The sequence below is a fragment of the Pipra filicauda genome, unplaced genomic scaffold (genome assembly GCF_003945595.2).
Source record: "Pipra filicauda isolate LSUMZ 115617 unplaced genomic scaffold, ASM394559v2 scaffold264_size1072897_pilon, whole genome shotgun sequence".
NCBI classification, from domain to species: domain Eukaryota; kingdom Metazoa; phylum Chordata; class Aves; order Passeriformes; family Pipridae; genus Pipra; species Pipra filicauda.
The window spans coordinates 797,660-817,672 of record NW_024104381.1 but is presented as its reverse complement, the minus strand read 5'-3'; the positions used below and the strand labels follow the sequence as shown (position 1 = coordinate 817,672).

The following is a 20,013-nucleotide window of genomic DNA, read 5'->3' as shown; positions in this document are numbered from 1 at the left end:
AGGCTCCATTATTCTCCCATTAAAGTCTCCCCCTCTCTCCCTTCCCTCTGTCAGTCTCTCCTTTGCTCACTGACTTCCCCCAGCCTCTCCGAAGACAGATCGTTCCCTTAATCATTCTGGAAAAGAACCCCAAGCCGATATAATATTATAATTAATTAATTCACTAAAAAGGTATTAAATTTCTTTTCCCCCCTGTGGATATTATCTGAATTCATTGACCTTTAGAAAAATCACCCTCTAATTGTAACCAGGTTCAAGTGCATTTCCAGCCTGTCCCTTTTACATTAATAATATCTTCCAGGACTCCACTATGCTGCTTAAATATTGTATAAATTTCACTGCCCCCTCAAAAAAGGAGAGAGAGAAAGGCATGAAATGAAAACTATGAGCTGATTAAACCAGCTCTGGAGTGTGGGGGGAAGAGGGAAAAGGAATCCACAGTGGTGTAGGAGATGGACAAACCCACAGTGGGATCCTGAAGGGGCTCAGGATGAGGAATCCCACATTCCCAAGGTCCCTGTGATTGCCCAGCTGGGAGAAAAATCCCAGGATCGGGGTGCAGGGTGGCTCCCAGGCAGAGCATCCTTGGGAAAGCAGATTGCCCAGGACTTTGGGGTGCAGCTTGGTGGGAGAAGGAGTCCCTGTGCATCCCTGGGGAGCTCCTTGTGGTGCCCACGTGGCTCAGGAGGGTTGGCTTTCCAACAGGATTTGTAAACATCGAGACAATCAAGGCACAGCTCCCCTCAGCCTAGCCCTCCTCGGGGTCCCAGCACCCCAGGGTGCATTCCAGGTGCCCTGTGCTGGAGGCAGGGACAGGGCTCTGCTGCTCCCAGCTCAGCACGACCACACTGGAGTGCCCAGGCAGCAGCTGCTGCAGCATCCAGCTCTGTAAATCCAGCTCCAGCATGGAAAATCCAGGTAGACTGTCGAGTCCATTGGGTGTCCTGGGCCAAAGCTCACCCTGGCAGACATCCCAGCCCTGCCAGGGCCAGTGGAGCTGGGCCATTTGGCTCCAGAGGAGACTCGGGAGTGCAAACTCCTGCTGATCTACCCAGGAGGCAGAACTCAAACTCTCCCAGTGCCCCAGCTTGTCTGAGCCAAACCTGAGCCAGGGCTGTGCACAGCCAGCTGGGAAATGGGGGTTTACTCCCTGGGGGTTGAGCCTGGGAAGTTTTCATCCCACGGGAAAGGGGCTGCTCTGGCATCACTGCTCCACACGAGCTGCCACCTGCACCACAGGGGCTCAGGCCAGGGCCAGGTCCCTTCCCCAGAGCAGCCTCTGCATCCTCACCCGGCTGCTGAGGAAACTGAGGCACCAACATTCTACCTGCACCTCATTTTCCTCTTCCCAGAGCTTTTTTCCAGCACATCCACAGCCCTCTTCAGAACTCCACCAACCCTTCAGCCCTTTGGTTTACAGCACACAGCCACTTCCAGGAATCCTCACAGCCATCAAACCATGAGAGCTCCACTCACAGTCCAAGGGGCTCCCCAGCCCCACAGCCTTAAAAAGCTGCTGATGGAAAAACAACAGGCCAAACACATCCAGGGAGTGACCTTCCCGAGCCAGCGACTCACCCAGGGACCAGCCGAGACCCTTTTCTTTGGAAGAAATTTCTGGACAGGCATCAGAGGTTTTCTGGTCTCTCCCTCTTTATTGCATGCAAAGATTTATTTGCAGGGAGCTGTTTTGGTTTCTGGAAGCCAAGGCGGACGTGTGGCTGTTCCCCCACCTGAAAAAGCCATCCCTTCCCCCTGACCTCATCCCAGCCGTTGCCACAACAACCCCCGGAGAGACGGCAGGGCAAAGGGTTTGGGCTTCAGGTGGGGAAGGAGCAGCAGGAGCAGCTGAAGTGCTCAAACCACAGAGAGGGCTCGGACAGAGCCAGGAAGGAAATGAAGGGACACGGGGGGAGAAGGAAAACTCAGCAAGAGCCCATCACTGAGGCAGGGAATGCCTTCCAGATCCATCACTGAGGCAGGGAATGCCTTCCAGATCCCAGGTCCTGCTCTGCCCCGTGCCAGGGATGCCATGGAGCCACGTGGGAATGATTCAGTGAGGTTTGGGATGAAGCAGGGTAAGCGCCTCGAGCTTCCCACTCCTCTTGCTGCTCTCCACTGCTCTTCTGCTCCAGTTTTCGGGGCAGAGCTGCCTTGCTTGGCCAAGCATCTCTCTCCAGAGGTGCTGATTGGCTTGTGCTCATTCTTTCTTCCTGCAGCATCAAGCCCATATTCTGTTTCCTTGAAGGTTTTTTCCCCTCCCCAGGAAAATTTTTTTGTAGAAAATTCTCTGGGATTTGAGAAACAACTTGGCATTTCTGAGGGGGTTGGAGATGTGTCCAAAGGCCAGTGCTGGGAACTCCCAGCTCTCTTCACACAGATCTCTGCTTTCAGACAAATCCAATCTGACCATAAAACACCAGAACCAAACCCAGCCCTCAGACCTGTCCCATGGAGCAGTCCAAGGGGATGTGGTTCTAACCCCCAGAGCATGGTACCCACTGCTCCTGCTCCCAGAGGGTGTCAGCTCCAGCACAGCACACCGAGCTCACAGGAACAGGCAAATTCCAGCATCACCCACTGGGGAGACCTGGGTTCTGTGTGGGGTAATTCCCACTTAGAATCCTAAAATGTTATGGGTTGGAAGGCTCCTTAAAGCTCACCCAGTCCCACCCCCTGCCACGGGCAGGGACACCTTCCACTATCCTGGTTGCTCCAAGTCCCATCCAACCCGGCCTTGGACACTTCCAGGGATGGGGCAGCCACAGTTTCTCTGGGCAACCTGTGCCAGGGCCTCCCCACCCTCACAGGGAGAAATTTCTTCCCAATATCCCATCTAAACCATTTCCTCTTGTCCTGTCCCTGCAACCCTTGTCCCAAGCCCCTCTCCAGCTCTCCTGGTGTGGAAGGGGCTCTTGGGTCTCCCTGGACCCTTCCCTTCCCCAGGTGAACGCCCCCAGCTCTCCCAGCCTGGCTCCAGCCCCTGGAGCACCTCCGTGGTCTCCTCTGGACTCACTCCAGCAGCTCCAGGTCCTTCTGATGTTGATTCCCGGCAGCTGGAGGCAGCGCTGGAGGCAGGTGGGGTCTCACCTGAGTGGGGCAGAGAGGGAGAACCTGCCCCGACCCTGTTGCCCCCACAGCCGGGTCTGCAGCCCGGGGCACGGTGGATTTTGGGCTGGAAGCCCAAATCGCCGGGTCGTGTCCCGCTCACACCCCGAGCCCCGGGGCGCTCCCGCTCCCAGACACCCGCCCCGGGCTCCGGGATGCGCGTCCTGCCGGGCGGGCTCCCGGCCGGAGCCCCGGCTCCTCCGCAACCGTCTGGCTCTCTCTTGTGGCTGCTCAGCCCCGGTGCAGCCTCGCCGCTCCCACCCCGACCCATCCCGGTTATCCCATCCCGGCTGTTCCATCCCAGTTATCCCATCCCGGTTATCCCATCCCGGCTGTTCCATCCCAGTTACCCCATCCCAGTTATCCCATCCCGGTTATCCCGTCCCGGGTGCCACGGCCACGCGCGACGCCTCCACCCTCCCGGTCGCTCCCTCCTTCCTCCTCCCCGTGGGAACAGCCACAACATCGGGAAAAAGCGCCACAGGCAGCCTGGGACCAGCGATCCCACTGGGAGAGCCCGGCAGGGGTGGGGGGACAGAGGCGAGGACCCCCCGGGTGCAGCCCCAACCCCGGTGTGGTGACACCCGTCTGCTCCCCATCCCACGGCTCTGTGCACCCATCCATCCATCCATCCATCCATCCATCCATCCATCCATCCATCCCATCCCATGCCATCCCATCCCGTCCCGTCCCGTCCCATCCCATCCCATCCCATCCCATCCCATCCCATCCCCACGGGCAGAGCCCTGCCACAGCTCATCACACCCGCCACAGCCCCAGCCGGTGCTGCCTCCCTTTTATATCCCGCTCGGAGCCCTGACACCGTTTTTTCCGTGGGTGGCTCTCAGACTGTAATTAAGAGCCTCCTCTCCCGCCTGCCCCAGCTCCCGTCTCCGCAGCTGCTGTGGAAGCCAAGGAAACCCCCTTTCGTCCTCTCTCTCCTTTGTAATTTTATTTTTCCCCCTCCCTTCGGAACATAAAGGGATGACAGTGCTCCGAGCCAGGGTCTTTTGCATTTCTGAGTTGGTTCTGTTAATTGGAAGGAGGGTTAAGAATCTGCAAGGTCGTTTCAATCTACATCTGACCTTCAGAGTAATCCTCTATGCCAACACCAGAGCATGTCATTAAAATGAGGCCCTCTTCCATATCCCGGCATCCCTTTATTCTCTCCTTGTGCACATTAATTGCTCATAAGTTGATTTGATCTCCCTATTCTGCAAGAAGTAAATTGCCCTCTTATTTCGCCATTTTCATCCTGTTTTCTTAATTAGGCCCTTAAAAATCTCTAGGGCCTCAGCCGGGCCGCAGGCCTCATCCTGGGAATAAATTTTGATCTCAGCCTGATAAAGAGTGAGCAAACCCGGAGATGGAACAATGTCATTCGCTCCCCTCCCTCCCTCCACACTATTCTCCTGACATGAAAAGGCTATCAGTTTTTCTCTGTGTTAATATAGGAAATAATTCACACTTCAGGCGTTGTTCTCTATTTAGTGTTCACACTCCCCAGATAAATCAAATCAGGGATTTTTTTTTATTTTTTCTCTAAAGTGTCTGGAACCACTCGCTCCTCCTCTCCCCCCTCGGACTCCTCTCGCTCTTTTTTCCCCTCCTTCTTCTTTTAATAAAGTTTCCAAGATTAGCCCCTGTGATTTTCCATCCTGGGAAGTCTATTTTAAGGTGGATTTGCTTTCTTTTTTTCCCTTGTGTGTGTGTTTAACACCATCACAGAGGGGGAGTGACGGGGGGCAGTGGGAACCTGGCACGTGGCTGCAGATGTGGCGTGGGATGAGTTTTGCCAGGCATGGGCTCAGCAGGACACTCTGTAAGCAGATTTTTCCCAGGGGTGATGCTAATCCAGCCCCAGCAGCGGGAAAAGCCCCCACTCCTGCTCCAGAGGCCACCCAACAGGTAGGAAACACAGGTGAGCTCCTGGGACAAGAAGAAACTGCAATGCTCCAGGGTGTTGTAAATAAATATATTTTAATGATTCTTCTTCCATTCCAGTTCATTCTTTTATACATTTATTTATAAAACAGTAGTAAAATTTTTTAATCAGAGCACAGTGCATTAAAAAAAAAAAAAAAAGAGAAAAACAAACAAAACCCCCAAAAGATTAAAAAAAAAATAATAATAATTATAATCCACAACTGTTTACTCACGGCTGGGGAGACGCCACATCTCGTGCTCTGGTTGAGTCCTGTCGGTGCCCGAGGGCCCAACAGAACCACCCTAAAGCCACCACAATCCCAATTTCCTACGGGATTTCATAGGCCTGCCCTGAGGCAGCCACGCAGCCCCTCTGGGATCCACAGATCCAGGGATCCCCCATCCCCAGGGAGCCAGCACAGCGCCGGGTGCTGTCACCCTGCCAGGGGATAATTCTCTTTACAGGCACTAACGGCAGCACACAGAGGGTGCCAAGGCCTCCTGTGAACACCCCCAAACCCAACAGCTCCTCAAACCAAGAGCCCCTCGGCCAGCACCCTCCTTCCTGGCCCCTGCCCTGTCCCAGTGCTCCAGGGCCACTCCAACACCTCCTCCCTCTTCCTTCCCCCTCTCCTCCCCTCCTTCTGCACTTCCCCACACCCTCACACCCCACAGGCACCTCTCCAGGGGGGCACTGTGGCTGTCCCCCACTTCCAATTCCAAACCCAGCCACGATGGGGCATGTTTGTCCCACCCTGGCTGGGCTTTCCTGACCCCACACATCCCCCATCCCTGGTCCAGGATGGGGGGCACTCAGGGAGCCCCATCCCCGAGGGCACCCACGGCCCAGAGGGTGATGGTTGCCAAGGGGGTCTCCTCTCCCCCGCCTTCCCTCCTCTCCCTGAATAAATCCATGCAGTATTTTCCCTGTGAACAGTGTCCCCCTGCCCTTCCCAGCTCCCTGCCAGCCACCTCCCAGGCTGGGAAGGCAGAAGAGGCAGAGCCCAAAGCAGATCCCCAGCACGGAGCCATCCCGGCTGGGGAACGAGCTGGTGACACTTGGAAGAGAAACAACCCCCCGAGTCCAAGGCAGAGAGAGCAGCAGCTCAGTTTGGCAACTGGTACAAACCATTCCCTGGTCACAGCCCAGACCTTTGTGCCCACATGGGGCAGGACCTTCAACAGGTATCCCCAAAACAGTGTGAAACCCCTCTATGCTTCCAGCAAAGAGCCAGGGCTCCGTGTCACAGGGCAGAGGCACCTCTCTGGGGGCATCTCAAGGGAGGCTGGAGGTCACCTGACACCGTGTCCAGCCCTTGTCCAGAGGCCAGCGAGGTTCTGGGGTGGTGGGTGCTGCCTAACCCCGAGCTGGGGTCCCCCCACAAGGTGGGGTCACAGCAGGGGGTTGGTGGAGCATCCAACACCCCATCCCAGCTGTTCTGGATGCCTTCAACACCCACCTGAAGTTGTAGCCTCAGGCCCATCTCACTCAGACAACACCCCGGTGCCACGTTAATTAATGTGCTCCAACTAATTGAAGCCCCTGATCTGCCCCCAGCCCTGTGACCCCAAGAGGTGGCTCGGAGGAAGGAGGAACCGCAAGGGATGTGGCACCGTGAGGCATCGGGGGCTCGGACACCACACTGGACAGACTCCTTGGGAACGGGGGCTCCCGGAGCGGGGCGAGGAGGCAGCAAAGCCAGACACAAAGCTCGGAGCATCGTCCCTCTGCTCCCAGGGGCTGGGGGCTCCCAGAGGCACCCTGGGGAAGGGGGTCGGGCCGGGAGGGTTTCGCTGAAAGGCAAAGCAGCCGACACCACGCTCCCAGGCCGTGGAATCTGCAGTCAGGCCAATGCCACGGCAAGCCAGGAAGGTCCAGGCCCCTGGCAAAAACAAGCTGAGAAAGACACGGTGGCACCCGGCGGGCACGACCCGAGCCCCCGTTGCATAGAGAAAGGTACTCCTGGGGAGATTCAAGTGCGTGGCAGGACGGGCTCCTCCTGCCAGGCGTGTCCTGTGACTTCACACCCCAAACTTGACGGGCCAGTCCTCGCAGCAGCTCCTCATCACAGCATGTCTGTGTCCTCCATGCTGAAGCTGCTCCGGCGACTGCTGGCCTTGGAGGCCTCCGGGGACATGGCCGAGAACAAGGGGTCAGAGGCCAGGGGCAGCATCGTGTCCTGCATCAGCATCAAGTCCAGCTCCTTCTTGGATAGGGATGGGAAGGAAGCGCTGTGTCCAGGCTCCAGGCTGTCCGGGAAGCCCTGGGAGCCGTCGTCGAAGCTCAGGCTGTGGGTAAAGTCCAGCTGGTGGAAGGGAGACTGGGGCGGCGGGGGCAGCGCCGGCTGCGGCTGCGATTCGGGGTCCGGGGGTGGCAGCAGTGGCTCCAGCGTCCCCTCGTCCCCGCTGGCCTCCTGCTTGACCACCTGCTGAGCCAGCTCGGCCACGTTGACGCCCGAGGGCGAGGAGGTGGGCAGCCCATGGACACGTGCCTGCATCTCCAGCTCCTGCAACGGGACACAGCAGGGCTTTGGTGGGATGTCACACACGGGGACACACGGACATTTATGGAGGTGGCAGGGACAGAGGGACTGAGCCCACAGAGAAGGAGCCCCTGGGAGAGGTGGAAGATGGAAAATGGGTGACCCATGCCAAACTCAACAGGGTGCAGCGACCTGAGCCTCAGACATCAAGTTTGTCCGAGACTTTGTTCCTGAGGACTTACCAGCCAGAAGAGGGATGAGAGCCCCTGCCTGTCCCCTTAGCAGGGCAGGAGTGAGCTGCTCATGGGGCTGGAGCTGAGCAGAGGAAGGGAGGAGTGCAGGGAAACTCACCTGGATGCGGAGCAGCAGCTGCTTGTTCGTCATCTCCAGGCGCCGCGAGTGATTCTCCAGGTCTCGTGACCTCTGCAAGTCCTTCTGCATCCTCTTGATGTAGTCCACAGACGCCTTCAGGATTGTCCCTTTGTTCCAGCGCACATCCCTGCCATCCAGGGTGGAAAAAGAGATGGGCCTGTGTGCCAGCAATGTGTCCCCTCACCCCTGCTGCACCGAAAGCCCCTCTGCAGGTACCCCCGTGTGCTGAGCAAGCCCCCAGGACCCACAGTCATCCCCCCCTGCAGGAGCCACGGGTACATACAGGTCGTTGGCCTTGGGGATCAGCATCCCCAGCTCTTTGATGCGGTCGTTGATGTTGAACCTTCGCCGTCTCTCAACTGCAGGTGAGAAGAGAGGCATGGAAATGAGGGGGCAGCAGGAGCAGGGGAGGCTCCACATCCCACACCCCCCCCAGCCACGCTGCTGCTCCCAGCTCATGGGGGTGGGAGCCACCACTGTGCCCCAGTGCCTCTGGAGCTGGGGGGCTCGGGATGAGAAACCTCTGGAGCCAAACACCAGCCATGGCCCAGCAGGTCTGACCTTCCCCCAGAAGGACAACGGGGTGTTTCCTGCACTGCATTTTGGAGAGTCAGGAAAGAGGGAGCCATGCAGGGTCTGGGGGTCTCTCCTGACAGTGAGGTAGGATGGGAAGGGAGACAGCTCAGAGAAAGGAGGAATGAGGATGAAGAGTGATGGAGAAAGGGCTCTGGGGTCAGGACAGGGAGAGCCAGCACTGAACTCACTCAGGTTGTGATTGTCTTTCTTCTGGCGCTCCTTGGCCAGGGCTCGGCTCTCGGCATCTGCAGGAGACCCACAACGTCACCCAGAGGGGACAAGGCTGTGCCTCACCCCACCAGCATCCCAGGCTGGCATCAGAGCCCCCCAGGACTCCCCAGAGCCACCCTCCCTGCCCATGGGGACAGAGCAGCCCCGGCCAGTTTTGGCACTCGCTGTCACCACCCCAGCTCTGGGGACGTACCTGTGAGTTCCCTCTTCTGGGTGAGGTCAGCAGGGCAGGAGCTGCTGGTGACACCGACGAGCGAGGCTGTCACCTGGGGGTCCCCACTATAGACATTCATGTGACTGCTGGACATGGGCAGCTGAAAAGCAGAGGGACAGGTGGGTTGGCTCCATCCAGGACGGGGATCGGGATCAAGCCCAGCCCCTCGGCCTCTGGGATGGGAGTGCGTAGCCCAGGCAGGTGGAATTGTCTTCCCATGGCCCTTAAAGCAGCAATAATCAGAGCAGCAAAGAAAACAGGACTTCAAAGGGCACAGCTGATCCCCTCCCACGGCCAACATCTAAAATAGGGCAGATGAATCACATCCGAGAAGGGCTCGACAGGATGAATCCCACTGGGAGGCACAAGCTGCCATAAGGATCTGACCCAGGAGACGGGGAGGCTCTGAGGGAGCTTCTTGCTGGGAAACTACTCCCAGCACTCACATCCCCCCATGCTGCAGTGGACACTGGGTCCCTCCCCACGCCCCTCTCCCGCCTCTCTGACTTTTTAAAAGGATTCCCAACTGTCATTAGAGGGAAAGAAGCTGGAGAACTGGCTCTCTTGGAAAAAGGGAGACATTGCTGCCTGCAAGGATGGGGCTGGCTTGGGCTGGCACCCTACATGTGGAGGAATGTCCCCTCTGTGCCACCTCTGTCCCTGGCAAGCACAGGGCTGTGGGGCCCCCAGAACCCCCTCCCTCCCTCAGCCCCGGGTCTGACCCGTTCCTATCACCCCCCACTTACCGTGTTGGGCATGTGGACTTCGGGGTTCATGTAGCCCAGAACGTCATCCAGGCGCATGATGTCATCGATGACCTCATCGAACTGAAAGGGAAAGCACAGGTGCCAATGGGCTTCCCTGCCCCTGCCAGCACCCTGTGCCCCCCCAGCTGCGCGGTGACACCCCCTCACCTCCCGCTCGGGGTTGGAGCCGATGTTGAGCATGGCCATGGGGCTGTTGGGAGCGCTGTTGCCCGCCGAGGAGGACAGGACGTGGCCGGGCCGGACGCCGGGGGACGCGGCGGGGGGCGGCTTGGGAGAGTGGCTGGCGGGGCTGACGTGGGCAGCGAACTTGTTCCCGTAGGTTTCAGAGAGATAAGCCTGAACCTTCTTGTCCCGTGACTTCTGCAGGTGGTACGTGGTGGGGTTTTCCAGGTAGGACTGGACCTGCGAGGAGACGAACCGTGAGGGACCCCCGCGGGCTCCCCCATGGCTGGGCAGGGGGGACACCCCCAGCACGGTACCTTGAGGACCTCTCCGGGCACTGGTGGCGGGGACTGGAAGTGAACGGGGGTGTTGATGGCCGGGGTGGAGGCCACGGGCATCCTCTGCTGCTGCATGTAGTTCATCATCATCTGCTGCTGCACCCGCTCCCGCTCCGCTTCCTGCTGCGCCTGCTGCTTCATCAGCTCCATGCGCAGCCCGATGCGCGACGCCATGGTGCTGGGGGGACACGCGGGCACCCACCGGGCACGGAGCTCACCCTGACAGGGGGACACGGCACGTCACCAGCAGCCTATTGTGCAGGAGGCAAACTGAGCCCCAGGGAGGGAGCAGACACCCCGGAGAACCCGCACCGGCCCTGATCCGGGACGGACGCCCCGACGCCAGCTGGATGGGTCTGTCCTCCTGCTGCAGCCTCCCACCACACCACCGCTGTCCCCAGGGACAGCCAGGGACCCCGAGGGGGACAGGGAGCAGCCAGGACCCCGTGCCCGGTGAGCGTGGACTCACATACCGCGGCTGGAGAGCGCTTTGAGCCGCCAACTTCCCAAACACCGGAACGACGGGAAAACCCAGAGCCAGGGAGCGAAAGGGAAAGAGAAAGCAAGGCAAGAGCAGGAAGAAAAGGCCGGCGGGTGCCAGGAGCCGGAGGCAGGTTTAACCCCAGCCCAGGCTGTCCCACAGCCGCGCTCCGGGGTGGGATGAACAAGGCGGGCTCTGTGCGGGGCCCGCACGCGAGCGCGGGGGCGGGGGGAGCGGGCGAGGCCCCCGCCCCGCACAGACCGGCCCTTGTTCCCCCGTACAAAGGGGACGGCGCCCGCGGAGGGCGAGAGGATGCCGGGGCACGGGGAGCTGCCCGAGCCGACCCACCGCGGCAGCTTTCCACGGGCGCCTTTCCCACGCGGGGCCGGGATGCGGGAGGTGCCGCACAGGATGGGGGGTCCGGATCTGCGTCTGCGGGGTGGGAGGGAAGCAGAGCACAGGACCCGAAGCAAAGCTGCCAGGGGAACAGAACACCCGGGGGCATCACCAGACAAATCCGGGGGGCTTTGCTATTTAAATACAAGGTGTGATGGCAGACTGAGGGGCCAGGGCAGACACAAAACACTGGTCCTGGGACGCGGTGCCACGCGCTGTCCTGGGGGGAAATTAAATCAAGGCAGCACGGACAGCAATACGATTACACAGCTCAAGAGCAGCTATTGACCGGCAAGGGGAAGGGAATTAATTAGCCATGGTGGCCCGTCCGAAGGGGGATGGGAGCCGAGAGCCTAGGACAGTTATCCACTGGAGCTTCATTAAGGCTGATGTTGCAAATGGCCTTAGAGGAGGGGACAGGGGGCTGTTTGAGATGGGAAACAGCAGAGGTCCATGGAAAAGACCCCAGTGACACCAGGGACAGCCCGCAGAGGGTGTCACGTGAAGGGTGCCAGGGTGTAGCCACCCACAACACAGCACCCACTCACCCCCACTGGCCCCCATCCCACTGCCCCGTCTGGCTGTGAGACCCCCTTAGAGAAAATAGGGGTAGGGGGCATCAAAAGCATCCCCTCTCTCCCAGGATGAGGATGGGGAAGGGTGGCCAGAGCCAGGCCTGATAATGAGAGGGGGGAAATTAGGTCAGGTTTAAAATAACCCCCTTGGTTCTGCTTGGCTTCCCCCCCACCCCCCGAAACACGGAGCAGCTTCTGCTTTCGCTCTGAGTCAGCCCTGGCGGGACAGGATGGGGACCCGGCTGTCACTGTGCAGGCACCCCACCCTGGGGGACACATCCCACCCTGGAGACACATCCCACCATCCAGGGGCACAGACATAGAGCACATGGGATGGCAGCTCCATCCAGGATACCTGTTATTCCTGGGAAGGTGCCCTGTGGTTCTCCCACTGAGCCAGAGCCGTCCCTGCACCAGTGGGAGCCCCAGACTGGTCTCTACTGGGAGGAGAGCCCAGCAAGGGTTCATCCTGGTTCACAGGGAGGCAGGACAGCGGGAGGCCCAGGGTGGGTGATTGAGCAACAGGAAGGGGGGATGGAGAGGCAGAAGAGGGGCTGAGGGATGGGAAGCTGGAGGGAGGAGGAAAAAGGTCACGATCTCTCTCCACACCCCAACTCCTCTTTTCCTCTCTGGGGGGGACACAGAACACAGGGCTGTCCAGGCTCCAGCCGTGTTCCATCACCACCCGCCAGACCCACTGCCAGGGAACGCATCTCCCTTCCAAACATCTCTGCTGCTACTTAGCAGCGTGGTTATTTCTGGACCTTTCTTGCTTTCCCTCTGGGGGGTGTTATTTCATCAAGAACCCAACATGCCAGGATGGCACTCGGGGGTGGCTCCAGCCGGAGGATCCCCAGTGGCACCCAGAGCTGCCCCAACCCTCCCTAATCCCCTTCAGGACTTCACAGAGCCCCGAGCTGTCCCTCATCCCTGCAGTGACAGCCAGTGGCACGGGGTCGGCTGCTCAGCAACCGCCGGACGTGCTGGAGCTCCATCGGCTGCTGCTCCGCAACGTGAGGGGCCAGGCTGGCGACAGACCCGCTGCCCAGAGGAGCCGGGGGCACCCAGAGACACCTGAGGGGACACAACACCTGGAGCCACGCGCCCAGGCCCCAGAGCACCCCCGGGGGCTCCTGCCCAGGCGTGGGTCAGAAATCAAAGCTGCCCTGAGGCAGTTTCCAGATTTAGCCCCTGCAGAGTGCAGGGATCAGGTTACCCCCCCCAGGGTGGCCATGGGGAGGTGGCACCCGCGGTGCCCCCCCTGCAAATGCCACACAACTGCCCACCCCTCTGAACGGAGGGAGCGGTGCCCCACTCGGCTGAGAACCCCCAAACTCGGTGCAGGCGGCGCCGCTGCCCAGCCCCGCGCCCGCCTGTGTTTATTTCCCGGTCGATCGCGGCCGTTTTATGAGCGGAAAAATCAATCGGCAGCTCCAGGCGGGAGTGGGACCCCCGGGGAAGGAGGGGGGCCAGGGCCATCCGCCCACCCACCCCCGCTCCGGGCTGGTAACTGAGGGGCAGCAAAAAGGAAAGAGAGAAGAAAGAAGTGAAAACAGCTTCGCTTCTCGCTACTGGCAGCGGGTGCCGGCTGAGCCTTCCCTTCCTTCCTTCCTCGTTTTTTGTTTTCAAATGCCAGGGGGGTGGGGAGAGACACGAGGGTGGCAAGTGAGGGAGCCCGGGGGTAACCCAGCCCAGGCAGGCACAGCTGGCTGGGTCCAGGTAGCCACAAGCCCAGTGGTGTTTGCTCCAGATCAAGGAGCATCCGCTCCAACGTCACTGAGCTGCCACCCCACTGGGCATCCACAAAGCCACCCCACAGGTGCCCACGGCCCGGGGATGGGCTCTGCTGCCACCCCACTGTGTGGGAAGGGGGACGACAGGGCAGGGGTTACCTGGGCTGGGGGACCCTCCAGTGCCAGGGCCAGCAGGTCAGGACTCCTCCGTGCTCTGTGTTCCTCATTTTCAGGCCCCTGGTTTTAACGTGGCAGCAGCCACGCGGGGTGCAGGGGGGGAAGTTGCAAAAAACCTCCAAACCTGCTTGTTTTTCTCACTGCAGCACAGGAGTGAGTAATCAGGCCACCTCCATCAGAATAAGGAGGGTGAGCAGCCCCAGGAAGGGGCAGCAGGACAGGGTCTGCCCTGCAGTGTTAGGACGGGATTCCTCCCCACAGGGAGGGAAGTCTGGCAGTAAGGAAGGCAACCTCCATCCTTGGAGACCCTGATCCAGCACCAACATTAGCCATGCCCGAGTCTACACCAGAAGCTCCAGAGGTCTCACCCAGCCTATGTCCCTCTGGGGTGAGGATGGGGAGGTGGGAAAGCAGGGGCAAAGCCCCATTTCCAACCCCAGAGAGCAACAGCGCCCTCCCCATCACCCACCCAGCGGGCAGGAGATGTGTCGGGCAGGTGGATGGGCACGGCCACTCCAGCCCTGCCCGGAGGCTCCTTCCCCGCCCGGGGGTCACGCAGCCCTGAAAGGGAGAAGGAGCGGGCGGAGGGACTTGGCAAAGACCGGCCGGGGTCAGTTGACAGCACCAGCGAGGGACTGAGTCACCGGCACCGTTTTTAGCCGCGGCATCTCAGAAACGTGGCCCGCGACGCTGTTAACAGGCCTCGGGTCAGAGGCCAAATGTTTTCCCTGCCCTGCGCTAAACACCGCGCCTGGAAGCGGCCCAGGGATCCGGCGCAGGAAAAACATTAACACCGGGCTGCAAGGCAGCACAACCCCAGCTACAGGGCTCCCCAGAGTGCCTGACCCACCGGGGAGGTGGCAGGGACCCAGTGGAGAGAAACCCTGGGTATCAGACAGGGCTGAGCGTCCCTTGTCACAGTGTCACTCCCAGGGCTCAATAAATGGGGTCCATAAAAAGCCCCCTGGTTCTGGTGGTGCCAAGGTATGTCCACGAGAGCCCACCTGTGAGTGGCAGCAGTTATGGGGTTAATAATACACAGCCTTGCTCCAGTGTTTCTTCTTCACCCCAAAAAGCTTCTTTTTCACCCCAAAAAGCCCCTCTGCCCAGCGTGGCACAGCTGAGGGATGGCACGAAGACCAACACACCAGTTAGACACAGCAGATGGAGACTGGCACCCATGGGCCAGGTCCAGGGCTGGGAGAGGCAGGGGGACCCCTGGGACCCCACCACGGTGGGGCCAGTTCCTGCCTCCAAACCGGAGCAAAACCCCTTCCCACAGAGCGGCTGGAGCAGAGCAGGAGCCCTGATTGAAACATCACTGTCCAAATGACCACCCGGGGAATTCACAGCCCCTGTCGGCAGCCCCTGGCCCCCCTCCTGCCCCCCCAACAGCAGCAATCAAAAATAAAAGTGTGAAGAGGCAGGAGGACGGGGCTGAGCCAGCGGCAGCTTCACCACCCCGGGCTCGGTGATTAATCAGCCCCATATCACGCCCGCCTTCAGGGGAGGCAGGAGGGGAGCGGGGTGACCTTGGAGGGGCTGGTGGGGACAGAAAGGCTCCACATCCCACTCTCAATCCCGCTCCACGTCCTGCTCACCTCAGCAAAGGAGACACCCAGGAGTGGGGCCCCAAAGCAAACCCCGTCCTGCCCCAATTTGGGGTGACTCCAGGCAATTTGGGTGTTGGCTTTTTTAAATAACCGCATAAATGAGCAATAAGGGGAACTGGCAGGACAGCACATCCCGGCCCCCAGCTTGGATCCAGCAGGGCAGATAATCCACCACAGCGCTGGGATTTAGAGCCACCACACATCCCAAAATCCTAGAAACCATCCTGGCGAGTTGGGGTGCTCAGCCAAAGCAGCCCTTGAGCTCCACGTGCCCCAAGTTCACTGTGCCACTTGCCACGAGCACAAGGTGCAAGGTGACAGTGGCCACCCCGTGCCCCCCCCAGTGCCAGAGGCACTCCTAGCGCCGCCTCCATCCCTCCTCCCTCCCTCCCTGCGAGCCCCGTGCTGCTGGAAGGAGGTAATATTTATAAATACGCCGTGTCCAGCCCCCGAGGCCCGGCCCAGAGGCTCGGCGGAGGCAGAGCTCATGTAACCGGACCGTGCCCGGCAGCCCCAGCCATGGGAGACACAGCTGTTCCCATTCCCCAAGAATAAACAAGTTGGAGACAGCCCATGACTTGCCCTCCCAAACCTCCCCAGGGCTCATCCTGCTGCCATCCCACCCCACAGCACCCCCGTGCCCGGGGAGCGCCCGGCCACCGCCGCTTACCCACTGAGGAGAGGCTCCTGCTCTTCCCTCCTTCCCCCCGGCTCAGCCTGGCGCTTTCCTGCTCCGTGAAGGTCAAACTGGCCTCTGGGGAGCCCCCGCTGCCAATCCAGCCCCTGCCCTGGCACGGTGCTGCTGCAGCCGGGTCGGGCCCTGGCCACGGGCGCTGCCGCCTCCCCGGCACACGCTGTGCCGGTTGGACCACGGAGGAGCCCGGAGGTTCTTCCCACCAGGCTGGGATTTCTCCAGGCGAGCCCTTCGCCTGCCCCGAGCCTGGAGCATTCCCCGAGGAGCCGCAGGGCCGGGGCTGAGCGTGGCACCCACCCTGCTGCAGATAAGGCAGGAGCTGTAGCCAAGCCTGCTGGCACCAGCTCCCTCCTCCCCTGGGGTGTGCGATCCAGGAGCAGGGAAAAGCTCCCTGTGTGCCGGGTGGCTGCAGCCCCCTCTTCATTTCATCCTCAAAATTCCCTACCCAACGCGATTCCACCAAAATCCCGAGGACACAGCCTGGCAAAGAGCCAGCACTGCTGCCCTTGCTGGTCCCTGAGGCTCCCAAAACTCCCCTGCCCGTCCCCACGCTGGGCATTTCAGGTTTATCCGGAAAGAAAGTTGCACCCATTTAACTAGAGGGGATTTAAGCAGAGCGCAGGGCGTGGGGAGTTTGTTTGGAGCTGAATGCGCTTGTAGGAAAGGTGACAAAACCCCAGGAGCAATTCTTAGAAGAGACTTTAACGTGGCACAACCTCCTTGGAAAGGCTGTAGGACCGTGGGGATGTGGCACTGAAAGACCTTGAACCTTCCCCGGGTGAGCCCATCTAGGACAACCCACCCACTACCCACTGTAAATCCCTTGGGCATCCCACAGTGCTCATCCCATGCTCCTCCTCCAGCCCTGGAGAACCTACCTCCCCAAACCACCTCCCAAACCACCCCCGTGCCTCCAGGAAGGGAGAATCCCCCACTCCCTGTTTCCTCAGCAAAGCATTGCCTTCACCTCCAGCCAACTCATGGGTCTTCCTGGAAGGTGAGGAGAAGGACACGGACCTCATCCTGGAGCACAGGGCTCAGCTTCCCGGATTCCTGGGCTGACCATGGCATGGGACCCCGTGCATGGGAATCCACATGGAAAACCTGCTCCGACCGAAAGCCAAGCCCCAGGTGGAGGGGCACGACCTTGGACTGAACTGGGGGGAACCACTGGGGCTCCTCACGTACGTACCAGTGGGGGAATGAAAAGATGAGCAGGTGCTTCCTGTGTGCTCAGGAAGGGACCTTCCCTTTCAGCCCTCCAGTGACGAACCCCACGGCTCGCCCCGGGAATCGCTGCATCCCATCCACCTCTGCCCTGGGCCCACACAGCGGCTCAGAAGGGCCCAAGTGGTGCCATCCTGGCTCATGGAGGTGATGCCACTTCCTCTTTGTGTGGGAAGAGGGATAACCCCATGCAGGGGAGTTACAAAATGGCTCCCTTTGGGCAAGTGCAGCTCAAGGTGCCCCCAAAAACCCACCCACAAACTCCAGCTGTCCCCAGGGATGGAGCACAGAGGTGACAGGGATGTGCCAGCTCCGTCCCTCCCCATCAGCTGTCTGCACCTCAGGAAAGGAGAAACAGCACTCCAGGGATGAGATCCCTGCTGTGCCATCACATTAAGCCTCCAGCTCCCCCCTCCCGCACCCCATGTTGTGGGAAGACCCACGAGGGTGTTTCTACCCTCAGCACTTGTGGCTTTTTAGGGGGACGCCCCCGGCATGGCCTCCCCAGCCCCGTTTCCCTGCAGGGCTGTTTTTTCCCTGTGGGGTTGTGCTGCTCCAGCCACCCCACCCTCGGCCCTGGGAATGTCCCCCCTGCTCCGATGATTCATCATTTTGTCCCACGGGGCTCTTCCCGTTCCCCACGGCACTGCCAAAATCCGGCAACCGGGGCACCCTCACCTCGGCACAGGCGGTGCCGGGGCAGGGGGGACCAGGAACACACGTGCCATAAACTCGGCGCCACGGAGCGTGGAAAAAGCAATAAAAGAGCTGGCTGGAATCACAGCTCCATCCCAAACACCCGGATGCTGGATCGCCCCGCCGCAGCCAGCTCCAGCTCCACCCCGGAGCGGTTTCCTACTGATAAGGGCGGGCGGCCAGGCCGGCATCCCATGGAAAACACACGCGGCCAGCATCCCTCGGGAAGCAAACCCAGAATCCCTCAGGAAGCAAACCCAGCATCCCTCGGAAAACACCCGGCTCCCCTCCAGGCCCGGCGGGGTCAGCACGTGCTGCTGTGACCCGCCACCACACCCACCCCGATAGCCCAAATCCGGCGGTTTCCCGACTCCGGCCGCCCAATCCCCAATTCCCACCGGTCCCAGCACGGTTTTCCCTGCCGGATCCCCCGGCGGCAGGTAAGGGCAGGCTCGGCACCCGCAGCCGGGAGGAACCAGCCCCATTCCCTGCTCCGGCCAGAGCAGCCGTGCATGAAGCCAAGCAAACATGGCAGGGAAGTACAGAGGAGGGGGGGAAAGAAAAAATACCCCGCCGGTCCCCCTCTCCGCTGCTGCCGGACTCCCTGTTATATAAAAAACACAAACTCCCCCGTGCCCCAAGGGCCGGGAATGCGCAGGAGCACCGGGATTCCTGGAAACGGGCCCTGCTTTCCCCGGACTCGCACCGGCTTATTTATTTATCTTAGAAGAGCACAATAACCACCAGATTTTCTCTGTCGTTCTGTTTGGTTGGTTTGGTTTTTTTTTTAAGGAAATTTCCCCATCATCTGACTCGCTGAAGCTCCAGAGGACACGGGGGGCTGGCGTAATCCTTCCTGCCTCGCAATTAATTCATGAATATCATTAATCGGCGGCCGTAGGTTCGGGGCAGCCCCTCCTATGCCCCCTAAACTCCCCGGGGAGGGGTGTCTTCTTGGTGACCCCCTAAAAGCCGCGTGACACGGGGTACCCCCCACTCCTCCCAGCCTTTGCAGACCCCAAAAGCAGCAGGGCTTGGGGGGGGACACTCACAGGGCGGGTCCCACTCTCGGTCCCCGAAACCGGGGGGATTTTTGCGCCCTGACCCGGGGGGGTGGAGGGGTGCACGGCCCCCCCCCCCAGCGAACCCCGGGTGTCCTGGAGCATCCGTGCCTCGGTTTCCCCACGCGTGGGGTGCCGGGTGCGGGGGGTGGTCCCGCCGGGAAAGGCGACCGGGGCAGGTCCCCTCGGGCTGCCGGTGGTCTCGCAGCCCCCCGGGACCCTCATTCTGTCGGAGGGGGCACCCGGCCAAGCTGCCGGAGACCCCCGAGCCCTCCCGGCAGCGCCGGGAGCAGCCGCGGCCCCGGCCGGGCTGGAGCCTCCCGTGCGCGGGGGCCGCTGCCGGGGGCGCGGGGAGCGCGGGGGGGGCGGTGTTATTTACCGCGAAACAGGGGGAAAAAAGAAACTACGAGTTCAAAGCGCGCCGGGATGGGGCAGGAGCGGGGCGGGGGGGAGAAGGGGGGCACCCGAACACCCCCCACACCCCCGCACCAAGGTGGGCTCCCAGCCGAGCGACCCCCTCCCCGGGACCACCCGGGACCACCCGGGACCCCGCACCCCTGCACTCACCCGGGGGGGAGGACGGAGAAGGCAACGAAGTGGTTCGGCTGCGCTCAGCCCGGTTCGGTTCGGCTCGGCTCAGCTCAGCTCGGCTCAGCTCAGCTCGGCTCGGTTCGGCTCCGCTCGGTTCGGCCCTCCGGCTCGGTTCGGCGGAGTCGGGCTCAGCCCGGCTCAGCCCGGCTGCGCTCGGCCCGGTTGAGCTCAGCCCAGCCCGGCCCGGCTCGGCCCCGTGCCGAGGGAGGGCAGCAGCGCCCGCCCGGCCCGGCGCGGCCCGTTCCGCCCGCCCCGCTGCCCTCGCTCGCTCCGCCGGCCCCGGGCACGCCGGGAGCTGCAGTTCGCACCGGGGCCGGGCCGCCCGCGCCTGCCGGGACTTGTAGTCCCCGCCCGGGCCGCCGCGGCAGTTCGGGGTTGGTGGTGATTTCCTCCCCGGAATGGGAGGGCTCCTCCCTAAAAATGTTTTGGGTTTGTTTTTTTTTTCCTCCCCAAAAATAGGGTTTTCCACCCCCGGAGCGGGGTGAAGGCAGGGCTGTGCCCGCGCCGTGCAGCCCTTTGCACCAGCATCGTGCAGTTCCTTGCACGAGTATCGTGCATCCCCTGGCACGGGGACCGCGCAGCCCCGGGGTCA

The 20,013-nt window shown here is 60.9% G+C and overlaps 1 protein-coding gene across 3 annotated transcripts; it reads right to left on the bottom strand.

Moving 5' to 3' along the window:
• Positions 1-5,673: 5,673 nt before the first annotated feature.
• On the bottom strand, positions 5,674-19,641 carry TFEB (transcription factor EB). Of its 3 annotated transcripts, none has more exons than XM_027747016.2 (9): positions 19,398-19,641; positions 10,157-10,396; positions 9,825-10,079; positions 9,657-9,737; positions 8,890-9,010; positions 8,654-8,710; positions 8,173-8,248; positions 7,869-8,016; positions 5,674-7,541 (listed from the first exon to the last, which is right to left on the bottom strand). In XM_027747016.2, exons 2-9 carry the CDS (start codon positions 10,349-10,351, stop codon positions 7,101-7,103), a joined length of 1,374 nt encoding a protein of 457 aa, XP_027602817.1. In that variant the 5' UTR covers positions 10,352-10,396; positions 19,398-19,641; the 3' UTR covers positions 5,674-7,100. The 3 variants fall into 3 exon arrangements, with proteins under 3 accessions (XP_027602817.1, XP_039238246.1, XP_039238247.1); XM_039382312.1 differs by lacking the exon at positions 19,398-19,641 and adding an exon at positions 10,651-11,537; XM_039382313.1 differs by lacking the exon at positions 19,398-19,641 and having other exon boundaries at positions 10,157-10,624.
• Positions 19,642-20,013: the final 372 nt, after the last annotated feature.